General features: G+C 35.9%; 1 protein-coding gene and 1 non-coding gene across 8 annotated transcripts in view; both read left to right on the forward strand.

Annotated features, from left to right (window-relative positions):
* The first annotated feature begins 6,476 nt into the window (after positions 1 to 6,476).
* On the forward strand, positions 6,477 to 6,582 carry LOC132620664 (small nucleolar RNA R71). Its single transcript, XR_009575101.1, has one exon. It is a non-coding gene; the product is annotated as a small nucleolar RNA R71 (small nucleolar RNA).
* Positions 6,583 to 12,159: 5,577 nt separating this feature from the next.
* The window catches only part of LOC132617360 (uncharacterized), a 32,897-nt gene continuing 22,028 nt past the window's right edge, over positions 12,160 to 23,028 (forward strand). For 4 of the 7 annotated variants that reach the window (XM_060332349.1, XM_060332348.1, XM_060332351.1 and 1 more), the window contains exons 1-9: positions 12,160 to 12,586; positions 13,434 to 13,952; positions 14,530 to 15,561; positions 16,054 to 16,378; positions 18,361 to 18,616; positions 18,704 to 18,920; positions 20,003 to 20,358; positions 20,461 to 21,018; positions 21,583 to 22,768. In XM_060332349.1, the coding sequence (XP_060188332.1) occupies positions 12,467 to 12,586; positions 13,434 to 13,952; positions 14,530 to 15,561; positions 16,054 to 16,378; positions 18,361 to 18,616; positions 18,704 to 18,920; positions 20,003 to 20,358; positions 20,461 to 21,018; positions 21,583 to 22,768 (4,569 nt within the window). In that variant the 5' untranslated portion in view covers positions 12,160 to 12,466. The remainder of the gene's footprint in view (positions 12,587 to 13,433; positions 13,953 to 14,529; positions 15,562 to 16,053; positions 16,379 to 18,360; positions 18,617 to 18,703; positions 18,921 to 20,002; positions 20,359 to 20,460; positions 21,019 to 21,582; positions 22,769 to 23,028) is intronic. The other 3 variants (XM_060332353.1, XM_060332354.1, XM_060332350.1) reach the window with 3 other exon arrangements.

Genomic DNA, 23,028 nt, shown 5'->3' on the forward strand with positions numbered 1-23,028 from the left:
TTTTAAAGACATCTAATCTTGAAGCTTTGCAAGTGTTTACTGCTGTCATTTGCCTAATCCATCATCATCATATTTTTTTTTTAAATCTGTTTGACGCCTAGTTTGCTTAAAGTCCTTAACTGGTTCATCATTTATGGACTCATTGGTAGTTTAAGCTCAAATAATTGTCCAAATAAGAGTTTAATTCAATGATATAGAGCTTTACATGTAAAACAAATTTGAAATAGCATTGGGAAGTTCTGATATGATTACTTAGACCAGTTTTCATTTAGCTTGACACAAAAATTGTTTAAACAACCTTGAATTTAAGTACGAGTATCTGTTTCAACTCTACAAAATTTTCTGATATTCCTAATATGACTCATGGTGCTAAATTATTTACCTGATCCTAGAAACAAACCTGCCTTGTCTAAAAAGCCTAATCAATTGTCTATGTGTGAAGTTCTATTATGTGACTGAAACATGAAGATGCCCCTTGTTAATGTGTGAACTCTGATTTTTTTTTTATCCTTAAGCAAGATATGGCTAAGGCATTTTCACATCTCCCTTTCACCTTCTCCCCTTAGGATTTGGGTATGAAAGACTTAAGAACTTGTCCTATATATATGTCTACTTGCACTTGATCAATTCTATTTGAAACTTGCTGATTTTGGTTTGTCTCACTTGTGTCATGTCACACCTCTCCCTTTTCTTCTTGGTGTGTTCTTCTATTTCCAGGCATCTGGTATATGCCAAGTTAAGCATGAGTCTAGTGTGTATATCTGGTAGCTGAATGTTGTGACCCATTTTTGTAGAATGCCTTTTGCATATCTTGAAATAATGTCATAAGTATGTCAACAAGTTAAAATTTGTATACTGCTTGAGTATGCTATGTCACCACAAACAGAGTACCATTAAATAATTTTCTTAAGCCCAAATATATGTTTGGTTCAAGTTCTAACTTATCCAAGTTTTAAAGAGTTGCTTAATCCAGCTGTCCCCTGTGTGGTTTTCTCATGACTGATTGTTATATTCAAGTCTCCTTGTCCCTCTGTTAATTTAGTTCAGCATATTTAGTATGAATGCTTAGTGTCACTGTTTTCCCTGTTTAAATTCCCTATGACTAGGCAGTGTTTAATCTCCTCATTTTGGGCATGCCATCAGATGTATAACCATTAGTTGGTTTGCTAAATTTGTGTTAACTGATTTGGAAATAAAATTTTAGTTCTGTAAGCATGTTATGTTTCCTGCATCTGTTAACTTTTTATATGCTCTTACGTTATAAGTATACTATTGTTGAGTATGTATATGAGTGTATATTACAAGTAAGTTGTGGTTAGCACATTGATAAGGAAATTAGTTGGTCATTATGGATCAATCTTGAACCCTCCCTGGTGTTACCATGCCTGGGATTCATGAAATCCCTTGGAACTTGTGCAACATCGGGAGGACGGGGGAAAAAGTTTTTCAATATTAACCTTCTAAGTATCCTCATGAATGTGTATATGCGAGATATACTTAAATATACATAATGTATACATAAATTATTTTATTTGTCTCGGCTGATGCCTTTCCTTTTTTTATTTGAAGTATAAGTCTTGTAAATCTTCACTCTACTAATCCCTTTCTTTCATTTTTATGCATGGCCCTCGCGTACGAGTTCAAGGGACTCGTCTTCTTTGCATTCGGTGTTGGGATAAAAGCCCAACGTTATCTCTCTCTCATGTCAGCCCTGTCCGCAGCATAAAAAAAAAATATGGGCCAAGGCCCAATGACCGAAACAGTTTGCAGTAATTGGCCTAAAATGGGCCGATCCATTTAATTTCTGTCCCCCTCTACTTTATATTTCTGTTGTATATTTTCGATTTGTATTGTATGACTAACACTTTACTTTGTTTTGTTTTCTTAGTATTAGATGAATCCTAGCAGATTAGTGGGGATAGTTTTAGTAATAATGGGTAGTTAATTTAAGGGAGAAACCAACAATTAATTCCATAGATTTTATTCTCTTCTTTTTATGTTAAAATTATTTATAGTATCTATAATATTATTTTACTAGAACAATTGATTTTCAACAACGAGAACACATACTTGGAATTAAAGGATTACTGTTTGTTTCTTTATCATCTTAGAAATTTAAAACAGCATGGATATGCCAATATGAACTTAAATATTGTTTAAGTTTGATTTAATCATGCATTTTTTTCACGCCCTTTTGTGTATCATAAATCTAAATTTTCAACGTTAACATAGTTACATAACATAAATTATTCAAAGCCCAAATTAGCTAGATTTTCCTTTAAAACTATTATCTAGGTATAATTCTTTATTTGAATTCATATAAGGTGTTGCAGAAGTATATTTTCTTTTATTAAAATAAAGAAATTTTGAAGATAGCTATTTACTTGGTCAAGTATAAAAATGCCTTATGTTTATTCGCAAAATTTCTTTATTTTAATTACATATAATGTGTTTATGAGAGACCTTTTTTCTTAAATTACTTACCAAAAAATATTATTATATTTTTGATATTAACCTAAGTTTGGTCGGTAACCATAATTAATGGATCCTAAAGGATGCCTAACCCCTTCCCTTTAGGATAATCAAGAACCCTTATGTTATATCCCGTATTTTTGTACGTTGGATTACTTGTAAGTTAATTGACGTAAGTTCAAGGACTTTTAATTCCAATTTTAATAAGTGCATGATTTGGTTGTAAATTTCAATTAGTGTAGAAATATTAGTGGAGATTAGAGATTAATTAACCATGATTATATTATTAAGTGGGGATTTATAATTAATTAAGTCAATTAGAGTGCTAAATGGACCCCACTACAACATGGCCAAATCTGATTGGTCCATGCCATAGTGGGACACGTGTCAACATGGTATGCAGCATATAAAGTCATAAGTGATGACTAAGAGCATGTTTGGATGGGCTTATGCTTATAAGCTAAAAAAATAAGTTGGGGTAGTCTAACTTATTTTTTTTGGCTTATAAGCTGTTTTCAGCTTATAAGCTGCTTTAGATAAGCTAAGTCAAATGGACCCAATTATTTTTTTGAGCTTATTTTAAGCACAAAATGACTTTAAGCTGGCTAGCCAAACACTCAAAAAAGCTGAAAACAGCTTATAAGCAACTTATAAGCCAATCCAAACAGGCTCTAATATTAGTCATACACTTCATTTCCATTCCAATTCAATTGAAAGAGAGGAGGAGCTCATAGCCATGGCAGCTCACGGCCATGGCAGTCCACCTTCTAATTTATTTATTTTTAAATCCCAAAGGTGCTTTACGTGTTCAAGGAGGCAGCAACATAAGGATATTGAATTGAGGAAGAAGAAGTGGTGCAATTGGTGCAAGTGAGTGTAGGGTCTGTCCTAACTAAACTAAGGTAAGATCTTCTCTTTTTATGGTGTAATTGGAGTAGATGATGTTGTAATTGAGAGATTAACTCTTATTAAGTGGAAGTGGATGCAAGGAATTGTGCACGTTAATGTTAAGGTTCTGTTTGGACCGTGTTGGAGTTGTTCCAATTTAATAATGGTGGATAAAGTTTGACTAGTGTTGTCGTTATTGTTGTATTATATTTGAGGGTAATTTGTTTATGTTGAAGGGCTGGAAATATAGTTATAGATATGTATAGGTGTTGTTGTTCATGGTAATATTATACTCTTTTCCACGTGTTTGTGATTTTGCGAAGTAAAGGTCGAGAACTGTATTTTCGATGTTGTAGTCTCGGTGGACTGTTTTGAGCTTGTTGTTAAAATGGTATTGAAGTAGTTTTCTTGTACATGAATGGTAGTTGATGTTGTTGTCTTGTTGTTATTGATATGGCTTATAAATTTGAAAGAAAACAAGTGTATAACGTATCGTATACGAAGCATATGTTGGTCTGTTGGGTGTATAATCTTAGATGTTAATGATTTGAGTTGAAGGATTAAGAGAGGTTATTGGGTTGTTATCGTTGTTGTTGGTATTGCTGTGCTAATCGGAGATTAATTGGAAGTTCGGGTTAGGCGAGTTATATAGAGGAAATGCTGCCCGATTTCCGTTAAGTTCTTAACTAATTAAAATACTAATCAAGAAGTATGAACTAAGAAGTGATTCCCATAAGTGATTGGTTGTAGATTTATAAGTTTGGAAGGTCGTAGTTTATTAATAATAGTGTTACTCTCATATTGATAGGCTAAAGGGGCGACGAAGCAAGCTTGGTTACAGTTGATCTATAACAGGTATGTAAAGCTAACCCTTCTTTCTTTTTGGCATGATCTTTATGAAACAAACAAACGACGAGCATATAACTCCAAAGAAGCTCCTATTCTTAGAGACACTAGGGTGGCTAATGTTCTTGATTCCCATAACTTATTTTATTATGTCTTAATACGTGTCTATGACTCCAGACGTCCTATTTTGATATAATCCATAGTGACATTCGAAGGATACTTGACATGACTATCGTCTTTGATTTTCAAATGATAGTTCATTTTGATTATTCTATTGAGTCTCAGATATGACTTAGTTTGCATATGGTTGCTCACTACTCTGCTCGTGCATGCCGTTAATATATCTTTCACCGAGTCCCGGGCCGGGTATATTTTCGTGCACAGTTTCACTGCATTATTCACCGAGTCCCTCACTAGAGGGCCGGGTACGGTATATATATATATATATGATAATGTGATTATGGTGCCGAGGATGGTATATGATGACTTTATTCACCGAGTCCCATAATGGGCCGGGTATGGTATATGATATAGACATGCATGAGTCTCATCTCGTAAGGCACATGTGCATTGGTATCTTTGATTATCATACTTGCCTCCAGTAATCTTTTATTCAGTCATGATTTCCTTTATTGTATTTCATGCTTTATATACTCAGTACATATCTCGTACTGACCCCCTTTCTTCGGGGGTTGCGTTTCATGCCCGCAGGTACAGATACTCGGTTTGGTGACCCTTCAGCTTAGGACTTCTGCTCAGCTGTTTTGGAGAGCTCCATTGTTCCGGAGCCAAGATTATTTTGGTACAGATCTTTTGATGTCGATTTATGCATATCCAGGGGTACGGCGGGGCCCTGTTCCGTCATATTTCGCTTTTATACTCTTAGAGATCTGTAGAAATATATGGGTTGTCTATGGGTTATGGTCAGCTGTGTCGATATGGTTTGTGTTGGATATTCCCGTATATAGTGGCAGCCTTGTCGGCTTGCGTATTGTGTTATGCTTTGATCATCTGTAATCCTCAGGAGACAGGTTTATGATGATATATGGCATTGTGAATCTTTAGTTGCTTTTACAAGTTTCCATTTCGTCCTTAGTTTCAGTTTGACTATATCTAACAGGTTCGTATACGAGTGTCCAGCTCGGGCACTAGTCATGGCCCATGGGGTTGGATCGTGACACCTTACCTAGAATCACACTAAAAAAGTAGATCATTAGCGGAGGTTTAGTTTAGCTTTACCTTAGTTAATAACTAGGTGTCCTAATTCACCATTAAATAATTAGGTGGCGACTCCTTAAGTTAAATAATTTAGGAATCACTAATATGTTGTACTCTGATTTGACCGGTTTAAAATGGGGTATAACAATAACCTCATCAACATTCATCTCGACAATGATAGGTTCAACCACCCTCTCATTCACCGCATTAAGGATCTTCCCACTTCTAGTAGAAATAGCTTTGCATGAGGCAATGTGATCACCTCCACTATCCCTTGGGTTCGGAATTGTGTCGCTAGGAAGGCCCCCTCTTTGTGGTGGATGTTTCTCACGAGAAAGATCTCGCATTTGTGACTCAAGTTTTTGAATCGAAGCGGTGTGAGAGCCTACCACTTCAATCAAATTTTCCATCTTCTTGTCACTCTTATTTTGGTTGTCCAAGATCTTTCAAGCATAGATTCCATTCGAGAGGTCCCTTGATCATTGGACGGGCCCTCTCGCTAATTTTGAGAGTTAGAAGAATGGCCCTTTGGTGGAACATAGGCATTGGAATTCCGATTACCATAATTGTTGTTGTTGTGATCCCTCCTGTCCGAACAACCATATTCATTTCGGCCATATTGATTGCTTTGTTGTTGTGGTCTCCACTGCTTTTGATAACCCCGTTGAGAGTTATTGATATAATTAGCGTCCTCCGAGACTTGATACATTCCAGGAGCATGAGATGGTATTTCTTCAACAACATTCACACTCTTAGCTTCTCTCTCCGCAAGCCTTTTTGACAGCAAATCCACGGTGGTTTGCAATTAAACAAAAGCATGATCTCGCTCATGATTTTCTTTGGCCACCGCGGAAACAGAGGGACTGCCATATGACAAGATTTCACTGTCATTTGAATGCCAACCTTGATTGTGTGTGGTGAGCTTATCGAGCAACTGGGTGATGTTAACAAATGACTTATCCATGAAGCATCCCCCAACGACAGTATTGACAGCAATCTGATTCATTGTATCTAATCCCTTATAGAACTTCTCAGTGAGAATAGCATTTGAAAATCCATGAGTTGGAGATTGATCTAGATAGTACTTGAAACGCTCCATGCCAAATATAATTGTTCCCTCGGAAGCTGTTTGAACTCGAAGATCTTATTTCAAAGTTTAGCCTTTTTTCTCGATGGAAACCACTTCTTCAAGAATGTATTGGCAAACTCGCTTCAGGTGTGAATAGAATTGCTAGGAAGCTTTTCATACAATTCCCTTGCTTGGCCAGCCAAGGAATATTTAAAGACTTGTAACCGAAGTGCATCAGCAGAAACAACACCTTGGGATTGTCGAGCATACACGTGCAGGAAGTTCTTCAAATGTCGAAGTGGACAGTCCTCCGAAGAATTTCGAAAATAACCTTCAAGTTTCAGCAGCTGATAGATAGAACTATCAATTTTGAAAGTAGCATTTCCAATCCTAGGAGGGACTACAGTAGAAGCATATTCAGCTTCATTGATGAATTCCGCAAATATATTCTCATCTTCATCCTCTGGTGCAGGTGGGTTCACTTGGAGCCCACCTTGATTTCCTTGATTTCGATTATGTCTTCCTGCGATGTTCACCTAGTTCACCAAAACAGCAAACAAGGTGTGATGGAATAGAATTTTTTTTTAAAGAAAAGTACACGACAATCAGTGATTTCAAAACAGTATTCCCCGACAATAGCGCCAAAATTTGATACGCTCAAATTACATCTATTATTGGCGTAAAGCAGACGTTGTCAAATATAGTAACCCAAACAAGGTTGGGGTCGAATCCCACAGGGAATATGGAGAGAAAAAGATATTAATTATATATGTAACTAATCTCTAGAAACTTTAATTTTGTTCCGAATAGTATAGAAGAGAGGTTTGGTTTGTATTTGCTATTTTGAAGTATTTGAAATTTGTTTGGATTGAAAGAACCAAAGTTGTGTCCCCGCTGTGATTAGATGTTATGCTATGGGTATCAATATGATATATTTCTAATGGGTCGAGGTTGTGTATGCACTTAATCTCTAATGCACTTCCTAATATTTTCCAATAGTTAGAAAGTATTTCTTTTCATGATTTTCCCAAATGTAGAAAAGTTGCAAGTAAGATCGATTAAATATGCCAAGTAGAATTCAGCTTATCCCTAAATGAGTTCATTAAATGAGGGTTAGCGCCCCGAGTCCTTGTTATATTATTTCAACTCACACCCTAGTTCATCCTCCCAAACAAACTAGGGTTTGTGCATAAGCAAGTGTTTGCAACCACTAACTAACAATGAATATGAGAAATAATAAAACACATCACAACCCATTATATATATATATATACACACACACACACACACACACACACAATGTTAGACACTCATTACATAACACCCATCATTTGGGTTCACAACTTTGATTAAAGAAACTACTCACACATAATGGTCTCAAAAGGAGTAAGCAATAAATGTGACATAAGGCCTACAAAGTGTGATAAAGATGATGGAAAATGGAATCTTAATGTCTTCACTAAGCTCCAAAAGTGGAGTAATCAATGCTTACCCACCAATAGAACTTTGTTCACGTGCACAATAAAATCTGGCTGCAAAAAATAACCTAAAATGTTCTTTAAATAGGCTCCAAAAACGCAACTGACAAAATTGCCCCTAATAGCAAGATCGACGGACCGTCGATCGTTCGACGATCTGTCGATTCCTCCGTCCTTTATTTCTTCAGCGATGTAATCCATTCGATGATGCCATCGACCAGTTCGATGCTCCGTCGAGTATTCCGTCTTTCTCTCTTCTTGTTGGCAGATCTTGATTGACGACATAAACGACGAAGCGTCGATTAGTTCCACGCTTCGTCGATGGCTCCATCCTTTGTTGTCTTCAACTCAGGCCATCACTGGAAACTCGAGCTTATCGACACTTCGAAGAACGGTCCGTCGACTGATCGACGGGACGTTGATTATTCATTTCTGGCCAATTTTTCCTTTATTCTTTGTTTTTGCTTTTGGGCCATCATCTTCCTAAAACACAACAGAAACATATTAAAAAGAACTAGACTTACTTAAAAACAACCAAAATTCATAGTAAAAAGGCATCGAATGTGCCACAAATCTGCGGCACATCATGAGATTAGCGCAGTATTTGAAAATTTAAATTAAAAAAACTATATGAAAAAGATTACGCTATAGGTAACAATTAGTCTCATGTAAATATGATGAAAAAGTACACTTTAAATTATTAGTCAAATTAAAAAGTTCGCATAGGCTCGCTCTCCCAAATTACTTATGGCACTGTCAACATAGCTTCTTTTTTCATGTCCAACTTTTTGCTATGAGAAAATACATGGTTATCCTCCTAAACTTGGACGTTTGTTTTCAAGAAGTCATTTAAATTTGCGAGAGTCCTATTACCTTTTTGAATAACTTTGAACATATATAAATGTCCTTTTTCGGCTACCTGGCATAGCAAGTATATGTCACTCTCCTAGGGAGAGCGAGGAACAAAAAAACAATAATATGAAAAGCTTGTTTTTGCAGTCTTTTATCATTAAAAGTTATTTTCCTACTTTTTTCTCTTTTATTTTACTCTTTTCCTTTATCTTGAACAAGTGATGACCAATTGACTTCGATAATTGGTATTTTGACACGTGAAAATTATGATTGATGAGTGAAACTCACTTTCTTTCTTAAAAGTAGAATTGATCGAAAAAACCAGTTTAAAGTTAGGGGGGGGTTGGTTTGGGGGGGCCGGGTAATAGAACCCTGCTAAAGTTTAAATATCTTCTTGAAAAAAAAGGTCCAAGTTCAAGGGGTAAAATGTATTTTCTCTTTTACTATTGTTATACTTCACCCAATTAAAAATAAGTGCCCACTTAATTTTTTAATTTTAGTCAAAATCAGTGTCCACTTATATAATCAAGAAGAAATTTATTTATTTATTCAAATTTGTTCCTTTTTACTTAGGACAATAAACAAGCAAGCATCTTATTAACTAAAAGTAGTTTAATGAATTTTTTTTTTGTGAGACTAAGTAGACAAATATTTTGAACGGTGGGGAGTATGTAATATGAAAAGATTATTCAGCCATGCTCATATGTAAGTAAAATTAATTTATTCTAATATAATTTAATCTGAAAATAATTATTAGCTTAATTATGATTAACCAAAAGTGTATGAAAAAAAAATCAAAACAACTCATTAAAGTATGAGTAAGTTGTTTTTATTATTCATCTTCTTTCTAAATGACTTCTGTATGAACGAAGAAGCAATTTGATTTAGTTCGAAGATATAGAATTCAAAATCACTTGGTCCAAGCAATTCATATTCGCTCCAAATTTGTTTAGTTAAAGGGAGAACCGCTCCTTACAAGTTTTTTTTTTTTTCTTTTTTTTAATTTTCAAACTTGAATATAAGACACCTGATTAAGGTAGATAGATCCAATTCATCCCACAACACCCCTTAATAATAAAAATATTTTATTTTTTGTTGGTTTAATTTAATGAACAACTAATTCAAATTTGCAGAATCATTTTGCACTAGGTAATGTCCATTAAGAAAAACACGCTTTCTAGTAAATATTCTTTCATTCTCAAAATTCAAATTTGAAGAATCATTTTGCACTAGGTAATGTCCATTAAGAAAAACACGTTTTCTAGTAAATATTCTTTCATTCTCAAAATTCAAATTTGAAGAATCATTTTGCTCTAGGTAATGTCCATTAAGAAAAACATGCTTTCTAGTAAATATTCTTTCATTCTCAAAATTCAAATTTGAAGAATCATTTTGCACTAGGTAATGTCCATTAAGAAAAACACGCTTTTTAGTAAATATTCTTTCATTCTCAAAATTCAAACTGAAAAATTCTAATTCACAATGAAAGGACTCATCGATTGCACCACATTACTATTTTATATAAGAGCAAATGTGGGGACTTTTGTAGTCCTCACAATAATTTCCTAATTTTTTTAAAAAATTTTAATTAATTACTTTTAGGTCTTAATCTTATTTATTTAAGTCAATTTTTTTGTTTTTTGTTTTTAAGGTCTACTTTTTAAAAGTTATCGAACTTGGGGACTTTTGTAGTCCTCACAATAATTTCCAAATTTTTTTAAAACTTTTTAATTAATTACTTTTAGGTCCTAATCTTATTTATTCAAGTCAATTTTTTTGTTTTTTGTTTTTAAGGTCTACTTTTGAAAAGCTATCGAACCTCCTACCTCATTTTTCATGTTCTTTGGTTTTCTGGTTGGTGCTCGATATCCGCATTTGAGCCCAATTAATCCAGATAATTCGCACTGTATCGCGCCTATTCGGGGGGAGCGCTTCCTCCAAAGATTTTTTCCATATCCATGTTCGAACCCCTAATCCCTAATTAAGAGAGGAGCAGTCCATCCGCTGCACAAATTAAATTATGTATTTGTCTTAAAAGTTCATTAACTATGTATAGATTATTTATTTAGAACTAAATAACTTCAGAAAATTAGGATACATAAGTTGTAAATGTCAAATTCTGGCTCCACATTTGATTTGAAGTAAATAATTTCATCAAAATGGAAGTTAAAATATTAAAGGAGTGGAATGAAAATTTTGCTTTCATATAACTACCACTTGTGGGACTACAATGGGTATATGGTTGTTGTTGTTGTACACTTGTACTAACACAAATTATATTTCTTTAGTTAAAATATCTACTTTTATATCTTGAGTTTGGGCCCGGGCCGAACCCCTAATTCCTAATTAAGAGAGGAGCAGCTCCATCCGCTGCACAAGTTAAATTATGTATTTGTCTTAAAAGTTCATTAACATTGTATAGATTATTTATTTAGAACTAAATAACTTCAGAAAATTAGGATACATCAGTTATAAATGTCAAATTCTAGCTCCACATTTGATTTGAAGTAAATAATTTCATCAAAATGGAAATTAAAATATTAAAGGAGTGGAATGAAAATTTTGCTTTCATATAACTACCCACTTGTGGGGATACAATGGGTATATGGTGGTGATTGTTGTTGTTGTACACTTGTACTAACACAAATTATATTTCTTTAGTTAAAATATCTACTTTTATATCTTGAGTTTGAGCCCGGGCTTAGCACAGGCTTCACATAACTAGTTTATGATATAATTAGTGAAAGCAAAGTAACTCAAAAGTCAAAACACTAGTAGTCTAGTACTATCTCCTAAAAATAAGAATAGAGGCCTAGTAGTTATTAATTACTTCCTCTTTTTTAATTTATGTGATATTTTTTATTTTTTAAAAAATAATTTAATTAAATTTTAAAATTAAATTGAATTAGAATAACTTTATATTTTAAGATTAAAATTTATATATTTAAAAATTATAATAAAAATACTACTTTCTCTGTTTTAATTTATGTGAAACTCGTTTGATTAGATACGATATTTAAGAAAAAGTTAAGACTTTTGAAATTTATGGTTCAAAATAAATTTTGAATATTTGTGTGACGGTAAATTATTTCATAAAATGAATTTATTTTTAAATTAAGAAGTCATTTATTTTGACACAAATTTTAAAAAAATTCACATAAATTGAAATAGAGAAAATATAAATTATAATTTTTCTCATATCAATTTAATAAAAAAATACATTTTAAAAGTTAGATTATTGAAAAGATCGTCCTTTCGTTTTCCAAGGACTATTTGTTTCTTTCCTTTTAACTACAAAAAGGTTTCTGCATCTTTTTGACTCCTTAGCTTAGCTTATTAAGAAAGCACTACAGAGGACTAACTTGGATTACGATGAAAATATAGAGAAAGATAAAAGAAAGCTTATTAAGAAAGCACCACAGAGGACTAACTTGGACTACTATAAAAATATAGAGAAAGATAAAAGAAAGTTTTTGATCATTCCTTTGAGTATCTTTTCTTTGTTGGTGCTTAGTTTGATCATTCCTTTGAGTATCTTTTCTTTTTTTTTTTTTTTTTTTGGTATACTCATCTACGTGTATTTCAGGTGTGTTTGAGAAGAATTAATCTGGTTGAATAGTAGATTTGAGTGATCTTTTTTTGGATGGGAGGGGGTTCTTCTACGGAGAAGAAGAAGATTGCATGGCCTAAAGATGATTTTATTGATTTGGTCCTCTCATGGTCTATCAAAGATATTTTTGATGACACTCTATATCAACATCAGGTACTTATTTTATTTTGTGTGACACATTTTTTCTGTCTCAAAATACATCTCTCTTTTTGGAAATTTAAACTTAGCATAACACTACACTTAATGACATGACATGGCAAGTTTTTAAGCAGTGATAGAGTCAAAATACTTACTAGGGTCCATAATATAACAAAGTAAATATATAAAAGTCAATGAATTTCGACATTTAATTTTACTATATATAATAAAGAACAATATTTTTGGCACTGTCTATTTATATTTATTAGGAATGAGAAACTGAAAAGATAGGTTTAACTCTCATCCATTGTAGTTGTTTGTATAAATTTGACTTATGTTTGTTAAACTCGGTATCCTATCAAGCATGGGACAGAGGGACAATTTATTTATTTATTATTATATTTTTTTGGTGTGGGGTGGGGGGGGGGGGGGGGGGTCGATGACTTATTATCTTTCATTTTGGTTACCTATTTTGGTATAAGATTACTATCAAAAGAGTTTATTTCTTTTGAATAATAAGATGCCTTACTGGTTTTTTTTTTTTTTAACTTCATGGCCTGTTATAGATTAGGTCTAATGACCTACATTTTTTTTCTGCTTTTTTGGTATCCTAGGAAGTATATTGATGGGGAACGTTAAAGTTTGTTTAAAAAATATTAGTATCCTAGTTTTTTCCTTTAGTAAAGATCCCTTTGTCAGTAGTTACTTATTTTGGTACGTAGTAAATACTTATTTATATGGTTGTTTACGATGAATCAATTCAACTTACCATGATTAAGTAATTTAATGATGTCAATATAGTGTGTTTGTCTCTTGCATGCCGATGTGATCATTAACTTCAATTAAATTTCCACATGCCAAGGTGGAGCAGATTCCACAATCATTTGAATCAGCAGAGCATTACATTGGCTCTTTCTTCTTCCGCTTACTTGAAGAAACACGAGCGGACATTGCTGCTTCCTTGAAAGACATAGTCAAAGCACCATTTGCTGAATTAATCTCCTTTGATGAAGTAGAGCCAAATGGAGCTTTTGATGTTAAGGTTGACTATTGGAGGAATAAATGTAGTGATGGTCGGGTGCCTTATAGGACATCGCCAGGAGATATTGTTGTTATCTCGAAAGCTAAACCCGAAGCTGCTAATGACCTGCAGCGATCGGGATATTGGACATTTGCGTCTGTTATTGATGCCAATGAGAATGATGCATTGGTTAATTTTAAAGTCAGAATTCCTCCATATAGCGGAATTGTTAAGGGAATGCGACAATCGTGCCATATAGTGTTTTTGGTGAATGTAATGCCGAACAACAGAGTCTGGGACGCGTTGCGTATGAGAAAGAATTTGAGTATGATTGAGAAAGTCCTGTGCCCTGTGCCCGAGGTAAGTGATCTTGTTGATTTACTCATTTAAGTCCCTCCCCTTTCGCTAATGTATTACTAGAATATCGATGAAGGCAATCCCCTTTGCAGATGGAAATAAATTTGGTTGAAACTTGAAAAAGATGTTTTTAAGTTGAAGTGGAAAATATTGTATTTGGAAGTTGAAGGTGTGTTTGGACAAGCATTTTACTTGGAAAAAAATTTAAATTCTGTGAGTGGGATAAAAAATTCACTTGTAAACTGGTCAGGACTACTTTTTCAAACTTGAAACTCATCTTAGAAAAAACTAATTCGAAAATCAGTTCAATGTATAACCTAACGTCGTTTTAACTAACGAGAGCTATTCTTCTGATATTTTGCTGCTATAAAGTGGATTGGATTTTAATTGAAAATGGTATCTCTGTCTGAAATGATCGGTACATGATTCATTTCAAGTTAATGTCTGATGGTTTTGTCTCTCAAGGGGGACCTGAAATGTGGACTTGTACGTTATGCTTGAATTCTTCTCTCTTGTGTATCTCTAGATAAACGGAAACCAAGAATGATATGAACATTTGTTGATATTTGTTTTCTTGCAGAAACGGATCGGACAGAAATGTGATGTTTGTTCCACATCCATTAATGATGAATCAGTTGGAGCAGTTGCGTGTAATCTGTTGTCCAAGTTGAACGAGTCGCAGGCTAGTGCAATACTTACCTCTCTTGCCACCGTGAAGTGTCGCCACAAGGCTTCCGTTGAACTTATTTGTGGTCCACCTGGTACAGGAAAGACTAGGACGCTAAGTGCAATGCTCGTTACACTACTGCGAATGAAGTGTAGAACCATTACTTGTGCCCCAACGGACGTAGCTACAGCCCGAGTTGCTTCAAAGTTGGTTCAACTGGTTCAGGAGACGTATAAGAATGAATTTGATGGCTTTTGTCCTTTGGGTGATATTCTGTTGTTTGGGAATAATAACTGTGAAGATGGTGAAGATATTGAGGAGATTTCCCTCGATTATCGTGTTGGCAGGTTGGCGGAGTGCCTTGCACCAATGACTGGTTGGAATCACTGTGTAAGTTCTATGATTAATTTTCTGGAGGAACTCAGTGAGCAAGAGGAAGCTCCGAAGGTAAAGGTGAAAAACAGCTCATTGATAGATTTTTCCCAGTTTAGTTTGATAGCTTCATCTCTTCGGAAATTTTTGCTTACAATCTGTACCCATGTACCTATACGGTTTCTTCGAGGAGAAAACGTTGAAAGCATAGTGCGCGCTCTCTCCCTACTTAATTCTCATGAGAGGATGTTATTTCATAAAAATGCTGCTTCTAAGTCCCTTGTTCTTCTGAAGGATCTTCAGAAATCTCTTGGGAAACTGGATTTTCCTACTGCAACGAGAAAGGATCGGATAATGGAGTTCTGCATCCAAATGGCTTCCTCGGTTTTTTCTAGTGCTTCTACTTCATATAAGCTACATTCAGTGGATATGGAACCATTTGACTTATTGGTTGTTGATGATGCCTGCCAGTTGAAGGAGTGTGAAGCGGTCATACCTCTTCAACTTCGAGGTTTGAGGCACACTGTTCTGGCCGGAGGAGAGCGCCAATTGTCAACATTAGTGAAGAGTAGAGTAAGTATACCTTTTTACATGCAATTTTGAAGGAACTTCAATTGACATAATGTCAAACCCCTATAATGACGTCGCTTGTTTGGATACTTTTGGCCGCTATAGCAAAGTGATGTTATCGAGAAAATATATTACTCCCTCTGTCCCAATTTATGTGACACTTTTTCCTTTTAGTCAGTCCCAAAAAGAATGGCACCTTTCTATATTTAGTAACAATTTAACATTAAACCTCTACCCTCAATAAGATGATTTATAGCCATACAAAAATCTATGGCTTATTGTGGACCACAAGTTTCACAAGTCTTCCTTTCATTCTTAAACTCCGTGTCAAGTCAAACACCTTCACATAAATTGGGACAGAGGGAACACAACATGAAAAAATGGTTCCTAAAAAAACTTGGTTATAGTGAAATGTTATAGAGGATGGTCATTATAGAGAGGTCTGATTGTATTTTCACTATACTTACTTTTGTAAGTTGATTACTCCTATACTAGATTTCTCGTGAAGTTGGCTTCGGAAGGAGCTTGTTCGAAAGACTCCTTTCATTAGGTCATTCCAAGCACCTGCTTAACGTACAGTACAGAATGCATCCTTCCATTAGCCAGTTCCCAAATTCAATTTTCTATGGTAAACAGATCCTCGATGCCCCTGATGTAAAGTGTAAAGCCTACGAGAAAATATATCTTAAAGGACAGTGTTTTGGCCCGTACACCTTTATAAATGTACCATGGGGAGAAGAGGAGCTGGATAATCTCGGGCACAGGCGAAATTTGGTTGAGGTTGCTTTGGTAATGCAGATAGTGCAGAGCTTGTTCAAAGGTATAATCATATCAACGAAAACTTAGTATATTGTGTTAGAACTTTTCTTGAGTGCTACCCTTAATCTTTTTACCTTCTTGATATATCTTTCTGGACACTAATTAATTTCATTTTGATCCTACACTTTCTAATGTGCCGTCTTCTATTAATATTGTTTAAATTATGATAATGCACGAGTGGTCTTGTGTTTAGGGATGCATTGCCTAATATTGGAATTTTTATTGTTCCAGATTATTGCCTGGCTAGTCCATGATAATGCAAAAAGTATTCAGTGTTTATATTTTGTTACAATTAAGTTTTGCTTCATTTGGACATTGCAGACTCATGATGCTCAACTGCTTATACGAGTCGAAATAAATAGCTCGTTTTTCTGGTTCCTTGCTCATTATTATTCTCAATGAGTAGGTCTGCAAACTCTTGAATTAATGTTAGGTTGTTTTGCATGGGAGAGTTTGTAGCTGTAGAACAGTAATTTTGGTTCAAACCCTCTATTTGTCTTAAGAAATTCATTACTCCCTCCGGATCAAAAAGAGTGTCCACTTAGTCATTTCCACACCCCTTAAGAAAATACTAACTCCTAGAAAAAAATTAGGTAATTTGACTAAACTGTCTCTAATGAAATAGGTATTGAGATTTTATCACATAGCACTTAATAGGGGTAAATCTGGAAAAATAAGATATGTTTTTCTTGATTTGATAAGTTGTGAGGACCCACAGCTGGGCGCTGACCATGCTGTGAACCTCTGGGTATCTGACCCCATAACTGACTGCTGTGGCATCTGCGCCCTGCTGACTAGTCATGACTACTGGAGGTATTGTATGAGCAAGAGACACAGACAATTCGATATACGCTGCAGCGGCTGGTATCGAACCCGTGACCTCTCCCCTTTTGTTCTCCCGAAGGAGACGACTCTTACCAATTGAGCTGCAGCTTCGGGAGAACAAAAGGGGAGAGGTCACGGGTTCGATACCAGCCGCTGCAGCGTATATCGAATTGTCTGTGTCTCTTGCTCATACAATACCTCCAGTAGTCATGACTAGTCAGCAGGGCGCAGATGCCACAGCAGTCAGTTATGGGGTCAGATACCCAGAGGTTCACAGCATGGTCAGCGCCCAGCTGTGGGTCCTCACAAAAAAAGGCGACTTGTGTTTGAGGATCCGACCCCTTGCGGCCGGGTTGCCCTCCATGACTTGTCATGTACACTGCACTATTGTCTGAGCAAGAAATCACACCAGTTCGCTACGCGCTGCAGCGCTTCGAACCCGTGACCTCAGGCTCTTTTGTCCCCCGAAGGAGCGCCTCTTACCAGTTGAGCTGCAGCTCAATTGGTAAGAGGCGCTCCTTCGGGGGACAAAGGGCCTGAGGTCACGGGTTCGAAGCTCTGCAGGGCGCAGCGAACTGGTGTGATTTCACTGCCACAATAATGCAGTGTACATGAGCAAGTCATGGAGGGCAACCCGCAGCATGCATGGGTTACACCTGCGGATCCTCAAACACAAGTCGCCTTTTTTGTGAGGACCCACAGCTGGGCGCTAACCATACTGTGAACCCTTGTGCCAGCTGGGCGCTAACCATACTGGACACCATGAACATGATCTGCATGACATGACATACTCAGGTATTGTAGCAGTGAAATCACACATAGTTCGCTACGCGCTGCAGCACTTCGAACCGGTGACCTCAGGCCTTTTGTTCTCCCGAAGGAAACGACTCTTACCAATTGAGCTGCGCACAAGGGTTCACAGTATGGTTAGCGCCCAGCTGTGGGTCCTCACATAAGTGTACACTCTTTTTGACCCAAGAAAAAGAACTCTTTTTGACCCAAGAAAAAGAGGCTAAGTGGACACTCTTTTTGATCCGGAGGGAGTATTAATTTAAATCCCAGTAACTCAAAAAGACTAAAATCCCCAATGCATAAGCTCCAATTCCTGGCTCCGGCTCTGCACTTGTATAACTCTCTTGTGCAACGCTAATTTTGCAGCTTGGAATACATCCAACAAGAAACTCAGCATTGGTGTTATATCACCTTATGCCGCTCAAGTTTTGGCCATACAAGATAGACTTGGGCAGAAGTATAATAACCATGCACATTTCGAAGTTAACGTGAAGACAGTTGACAGATTTCAGGGAGGGGAAAATGATATTGTAATAATATCTACAGTGAGGTCTAACAGGGCTGGCTCCATTGGCTTCTTGTCTAGTCTTCATTGGACTAATGTTGCTTTGACCAGGGCTCGGTATGGATCAAATTGATACTCTTCTTCTTCAAAATTCGGGATCATTCTACTTCTATGCAATGTCTAAGATTTTTATTCTTTCTATAGGCATTGTCTCTGGATATTGGGCAATGAGCAAACGATGCTTGATAGCAATACCATATGGGAAGCACTAGTTCTCGATGCCAAGGATCGTCTGTGCTTCTTTCATGCAGACGACGATACGGACATGAGGAAAACACTTTTAGATGTGAAGAAAGAACTTGATCAATTGGATGATTTTCTAAATGGGGATAGTATTCTATTCAAAAAACAAAGATGGAAGGTACACACATATATTAATTTCTCTTGCTTTTGTTGCATAGTTAAGTGGACGATTTTGGTCTTTTACACTAAAAATTTTCTGAATACAGCTTTGTGCAACTGAATCTGATACATGGTTCAATAAATGTGGAATGGAGTAATTATAGAAGGATGATTTATTTCATGCACTCTAATCTAGGCTTCCAAGCTCCTTTTTTCTGGTTTTCTTAGATATTTTCTTGTATATTGGACCCCCATACATTGTTCTCAAGGGCCTTTATTCATTAGAAAGGACGTACCCAAGGGTGTGACCTTGTGGTCACTTAAGTGGATTGGGAACCATGAGGGTCACTTAAGTGGATTGGGAACCATGAGGTCTCAAGTTTGAGAAATTAGTTGAGGTGTCCGAAAGTTGGTCCAAACACCATGGTTATTAAAGAAAAGGACATATTCTTCTCCCTCTAGGATATATGATCAAAGTTGTATCTGACATTCAGTGAACTGTAAAAGTATTTAAGTGTTTGAGCGTTGCTATCAGAAATTCATTAAGGATTGTTTATATTATTGGTGTAAGATTGGCTACATAAAGGGCCTTCTGTTATATATCTTTTTGGATTTCGTAGTACCTCCTTGGTAATGAAAATATCTTACCTTATCAGGAAAAAAAAAAAAAAAAGGTATCCATTAAGCATTCAATGTTTCATCTCTTTGATTGCTTTACTTGGTAACTATTACTGAAATTTATGTGGTTTTCCTTAAGAAGAAATATCCATCCTCCTCGTACTGGTTGTTTGTTCGTGAATATATGCAGCTCTTACAGTCGATTTATGTGTGCAGCTTTTCTTATGGTTCATCTTTTGACTTTAGTAGAAGCAATTGGCACTCTATTATCATTATAGCTTCGGCCTCCATACTGTTAGGCACATTTGTTCTTCTGTTCTAAGTATTTGTTATTTCTTTGCATGCGCTTCATTCATTGTGGACAGAACTTTGGTCAATATCATTACTCACCCACAACTACGTTTTTTGGTTGTCTGTGGTCTAATAATATATTCTTCCTTTTACTTGGCCCTCAGTTGTATTATCTTCTTTCTGTTTCTTCAGGTAGTGTTCAGCGACAATTTTAGAAAGTCATTTCGTAAGTTGGCATCCTCGTGCTTGAGAAAGTATGTGTTAACTCTTCTGGTTAAGCTTGCTAGTGGATGGCGTCCAAAGAGAAATAAGGTGGAGTTAGTTTGTGAAAGCTCAACTCAAGTTGTAAAGCAGTTCAAGGTGGTTGAAGGGCGTTACATCGTTTGTACTGTTGATATTCAGAAAGAGGATTTTTATACACAAGTTCTAAAGGTTTGGGATATTTTGCCTTTGGAGGAGGTTGCCGAGTTTTTGAAACGACTCGATGCAATATATTTAATGTACACTAAAGAATTCATCAACCTCTGTAAGGAGAAGTATTTTGAGGGGTAAAGTAGTTCTTTTATTGCTCCATCGTTTTCAATATTATGATGAAACTGAACTTGTCTCCTTAAAAATTTCTTCAATTTTAACGTTTCATCTTCTTTTAGGGATTGGGAAGTCCCAAAGAGTTGGGAGATTCATCATGAAATTGTTCAGTATAAAAACGATACTCAAAGAAAATTGAGCGGTGACTCGAATGGTGCACTCAATGACGTTGGTTGTCTTGAAAAATCAAAAGTGAGTGAAAGCTTCTTGTTGATGAAGTTTTACTCCTTATCATCTGGTATGGTCACTCATTTGCTCTCCGATCGATACGGTGAAGAAGTAGATATCCCTTTTGAAGTTACTAATGAAGAGAGGGAGATAATCTGTTTCAGTAAAAGTAGCTTCATCCTTGGCCGCTCAGGCACCGGGAAAACTACCGTGTTGACAATGAAGTTATTCCAGAAGGAGCAACATTACCATAGTTCCGTTCACGGGCTAAGTGTAGCTGAGGGAAATGAGGTAAGTCAATCTGCGGGGGAGACAAGAATTCGACTATTCGAGGAAAATGAAGAGGACCAATGTCTCGGAGAGACTAGCAAGACTACTTTGCACCAGCTATTTGTGACAGTTAGTCCTAAACTATGTTATGCTGTTAACAAGCAAGTTTCTCAGCTGAAAAGGTGATTGATCTAATCTCTACTTGAGAGTTGTTTGATGGAACTACTTTCTTTAATGAGTTGCTTGTCTTATCCTTAACTTGGCTTTTTTGTTCGTTTTGTTTTATTTCATTTCTATGGTTTAGATATAAGTAAACAATTTTGTAGAAAATGGACAAATGATCTGACTTTCATTTTAGGGATTTCAATTGATTAAACTATTGTATATTGTAGATCAGCTACTCTATTTAAGTGCCGTTGATTTTGAGTTAAGAGATGAAATCATTTAAAGGAGAATTACTATATAGGATGTTCTTAATATCTTAATCTCTATAATTCTACCATCTTTCTGAGTATCTTTGTAAGTCCTTCATCTTATGTTATTTTTATCTTTTACTTTCTTTTTGGTATTCTTTACTGGTGCAAGCTTACCAGTTTAATGCATGTTACTTTTCAGAAATTTTAGTAATGTTTACATCATGTAGGTGATAATTAGTGACATGGATGTTTGATTGTGTCCCTTATAGGCATAGAAACTGTTGATCCTAATTTGTGTTCCTCTAACAATTACCACTCTTAAATCTACAGGTTTGCTCTTGGTGGAAGTTTCTGGGCCGAAAGCAGCTTTGAAACTGATGATTTGGATGGAATGACACAATTTAGGGACATACCGAATTCTTTTATTGCCGTTCCATACAAAAAATATCCTCTTGTGATAACATTCCATAAATTCTTAATGATGCTTGATGGAACTATAGGTTCTTCCTACTTCGATAGATTTAACTTGAAGTGGAAGCTTTCCAAGGACAAAAGCTTGAGGGCAGTTGCCCTAGAGACATTCATAAGAGAGAAGGAGATCAGCTATGGCCGCTTCTGTTGCTTGTATTGGCCTCACTTTAGAAGTCAGTTGACCAAGAATCTTGATCCTTCAAGGGTCTTTACTGAAATAATGTCTCATATAAAAGGTGGGCTGCATGCTGGGGATTTTCTTGATGGGAAGCTTAGCAGAGACGCTTATGTTTCTATGTCTGAACATCGGGTCTCCAATTTAAGTGCGGAAAAAAGAGAGGGAATTTATGATATTTTTCAAACTTATGAAAAGATGAAGATGACGCGTGGTGAATTTGATCTATCTGATTTAGTTAATGATCTTCATCTTCGACTAAAATGTTGTCATCTGGACGGTGACAAAATGGACTTCGTATATGTTGATGAAGTTCAAGATTTGACAATGAGACAGATCTCTCTTTTCAAATACATTTGCAGGAATGTTGATAAAGGATTTGTTTTTTCTGGGGATACGGCCCAGACGATTGCCAGGGGGGTAGATTTTCGTTTTGAAGACATAAGAAATCTATTTTACACTGAGTTTGTCATGAAATCAAAGGGTGATGCCAGAAGAAAAGATAAAGGACACATATCTAGTGTTTTTCAGTTGCTTCAGAACTTCCGTACGCATACTGGTGTACTTCAACTTGCTCAAAGTGTGATCAATCTACTTGCTCATTATTTCCCTCAGTCTGTAGATGTCTTGAAACCTGAAACAAGTCTTGTAGCTGGTGCGGCTCCAGTTTTGCTCAAGCCCGGAGATGATGAAAATGCTATTAAAACTATTTTTGGGAACAAGGGAAATAACAGTGGAAAACTGGTAGGCTTTGGTGCGGAACAAGTAATATTAGTACGTGATGAATCTGCAAAAAAAGAAATCACTAGTTATGTTGGGCAGAGAGCGCTTGTTTTGACCATAGTTGAGTGCAAAGGCCTGGAGTTCGAGGCAAGTCTCCTGCTTATTTATTCTGCTTAAGATATCAGTCAAGTCAATTCACTTTTCTTTTTTCCTTTAGTTTTGTTTGCATTGCTATCATCATTTAAGAGTTCAGTGTAGAACTTTTACATGTCTTAACTAGAGGTTTAACAAATCTGATGGCTATTTAATGTGCATGGAATAGTGTACTTGATCTCTTCCTGGGAGCACACTGACTAACAGCGAGCTATTTGAATCTTACTACTCTTGAGGCTTGAATAATAAGCACC

The sequence above is a fragment of the Lycium barbarum genome, chromosome 11 (genome assembly GCF_019175385.1).
Source record: "Lycium barbarum isolate Lr01 chromosome 11, ASM1917538v2, whole genome shotgun sequence".
Lineage (NCBI taxonomy): Eukaryota > Viridiplantae > Streptophyta > Magnoliopsida > Solanales > Solanaceae > Lycium > Lycium barbarum.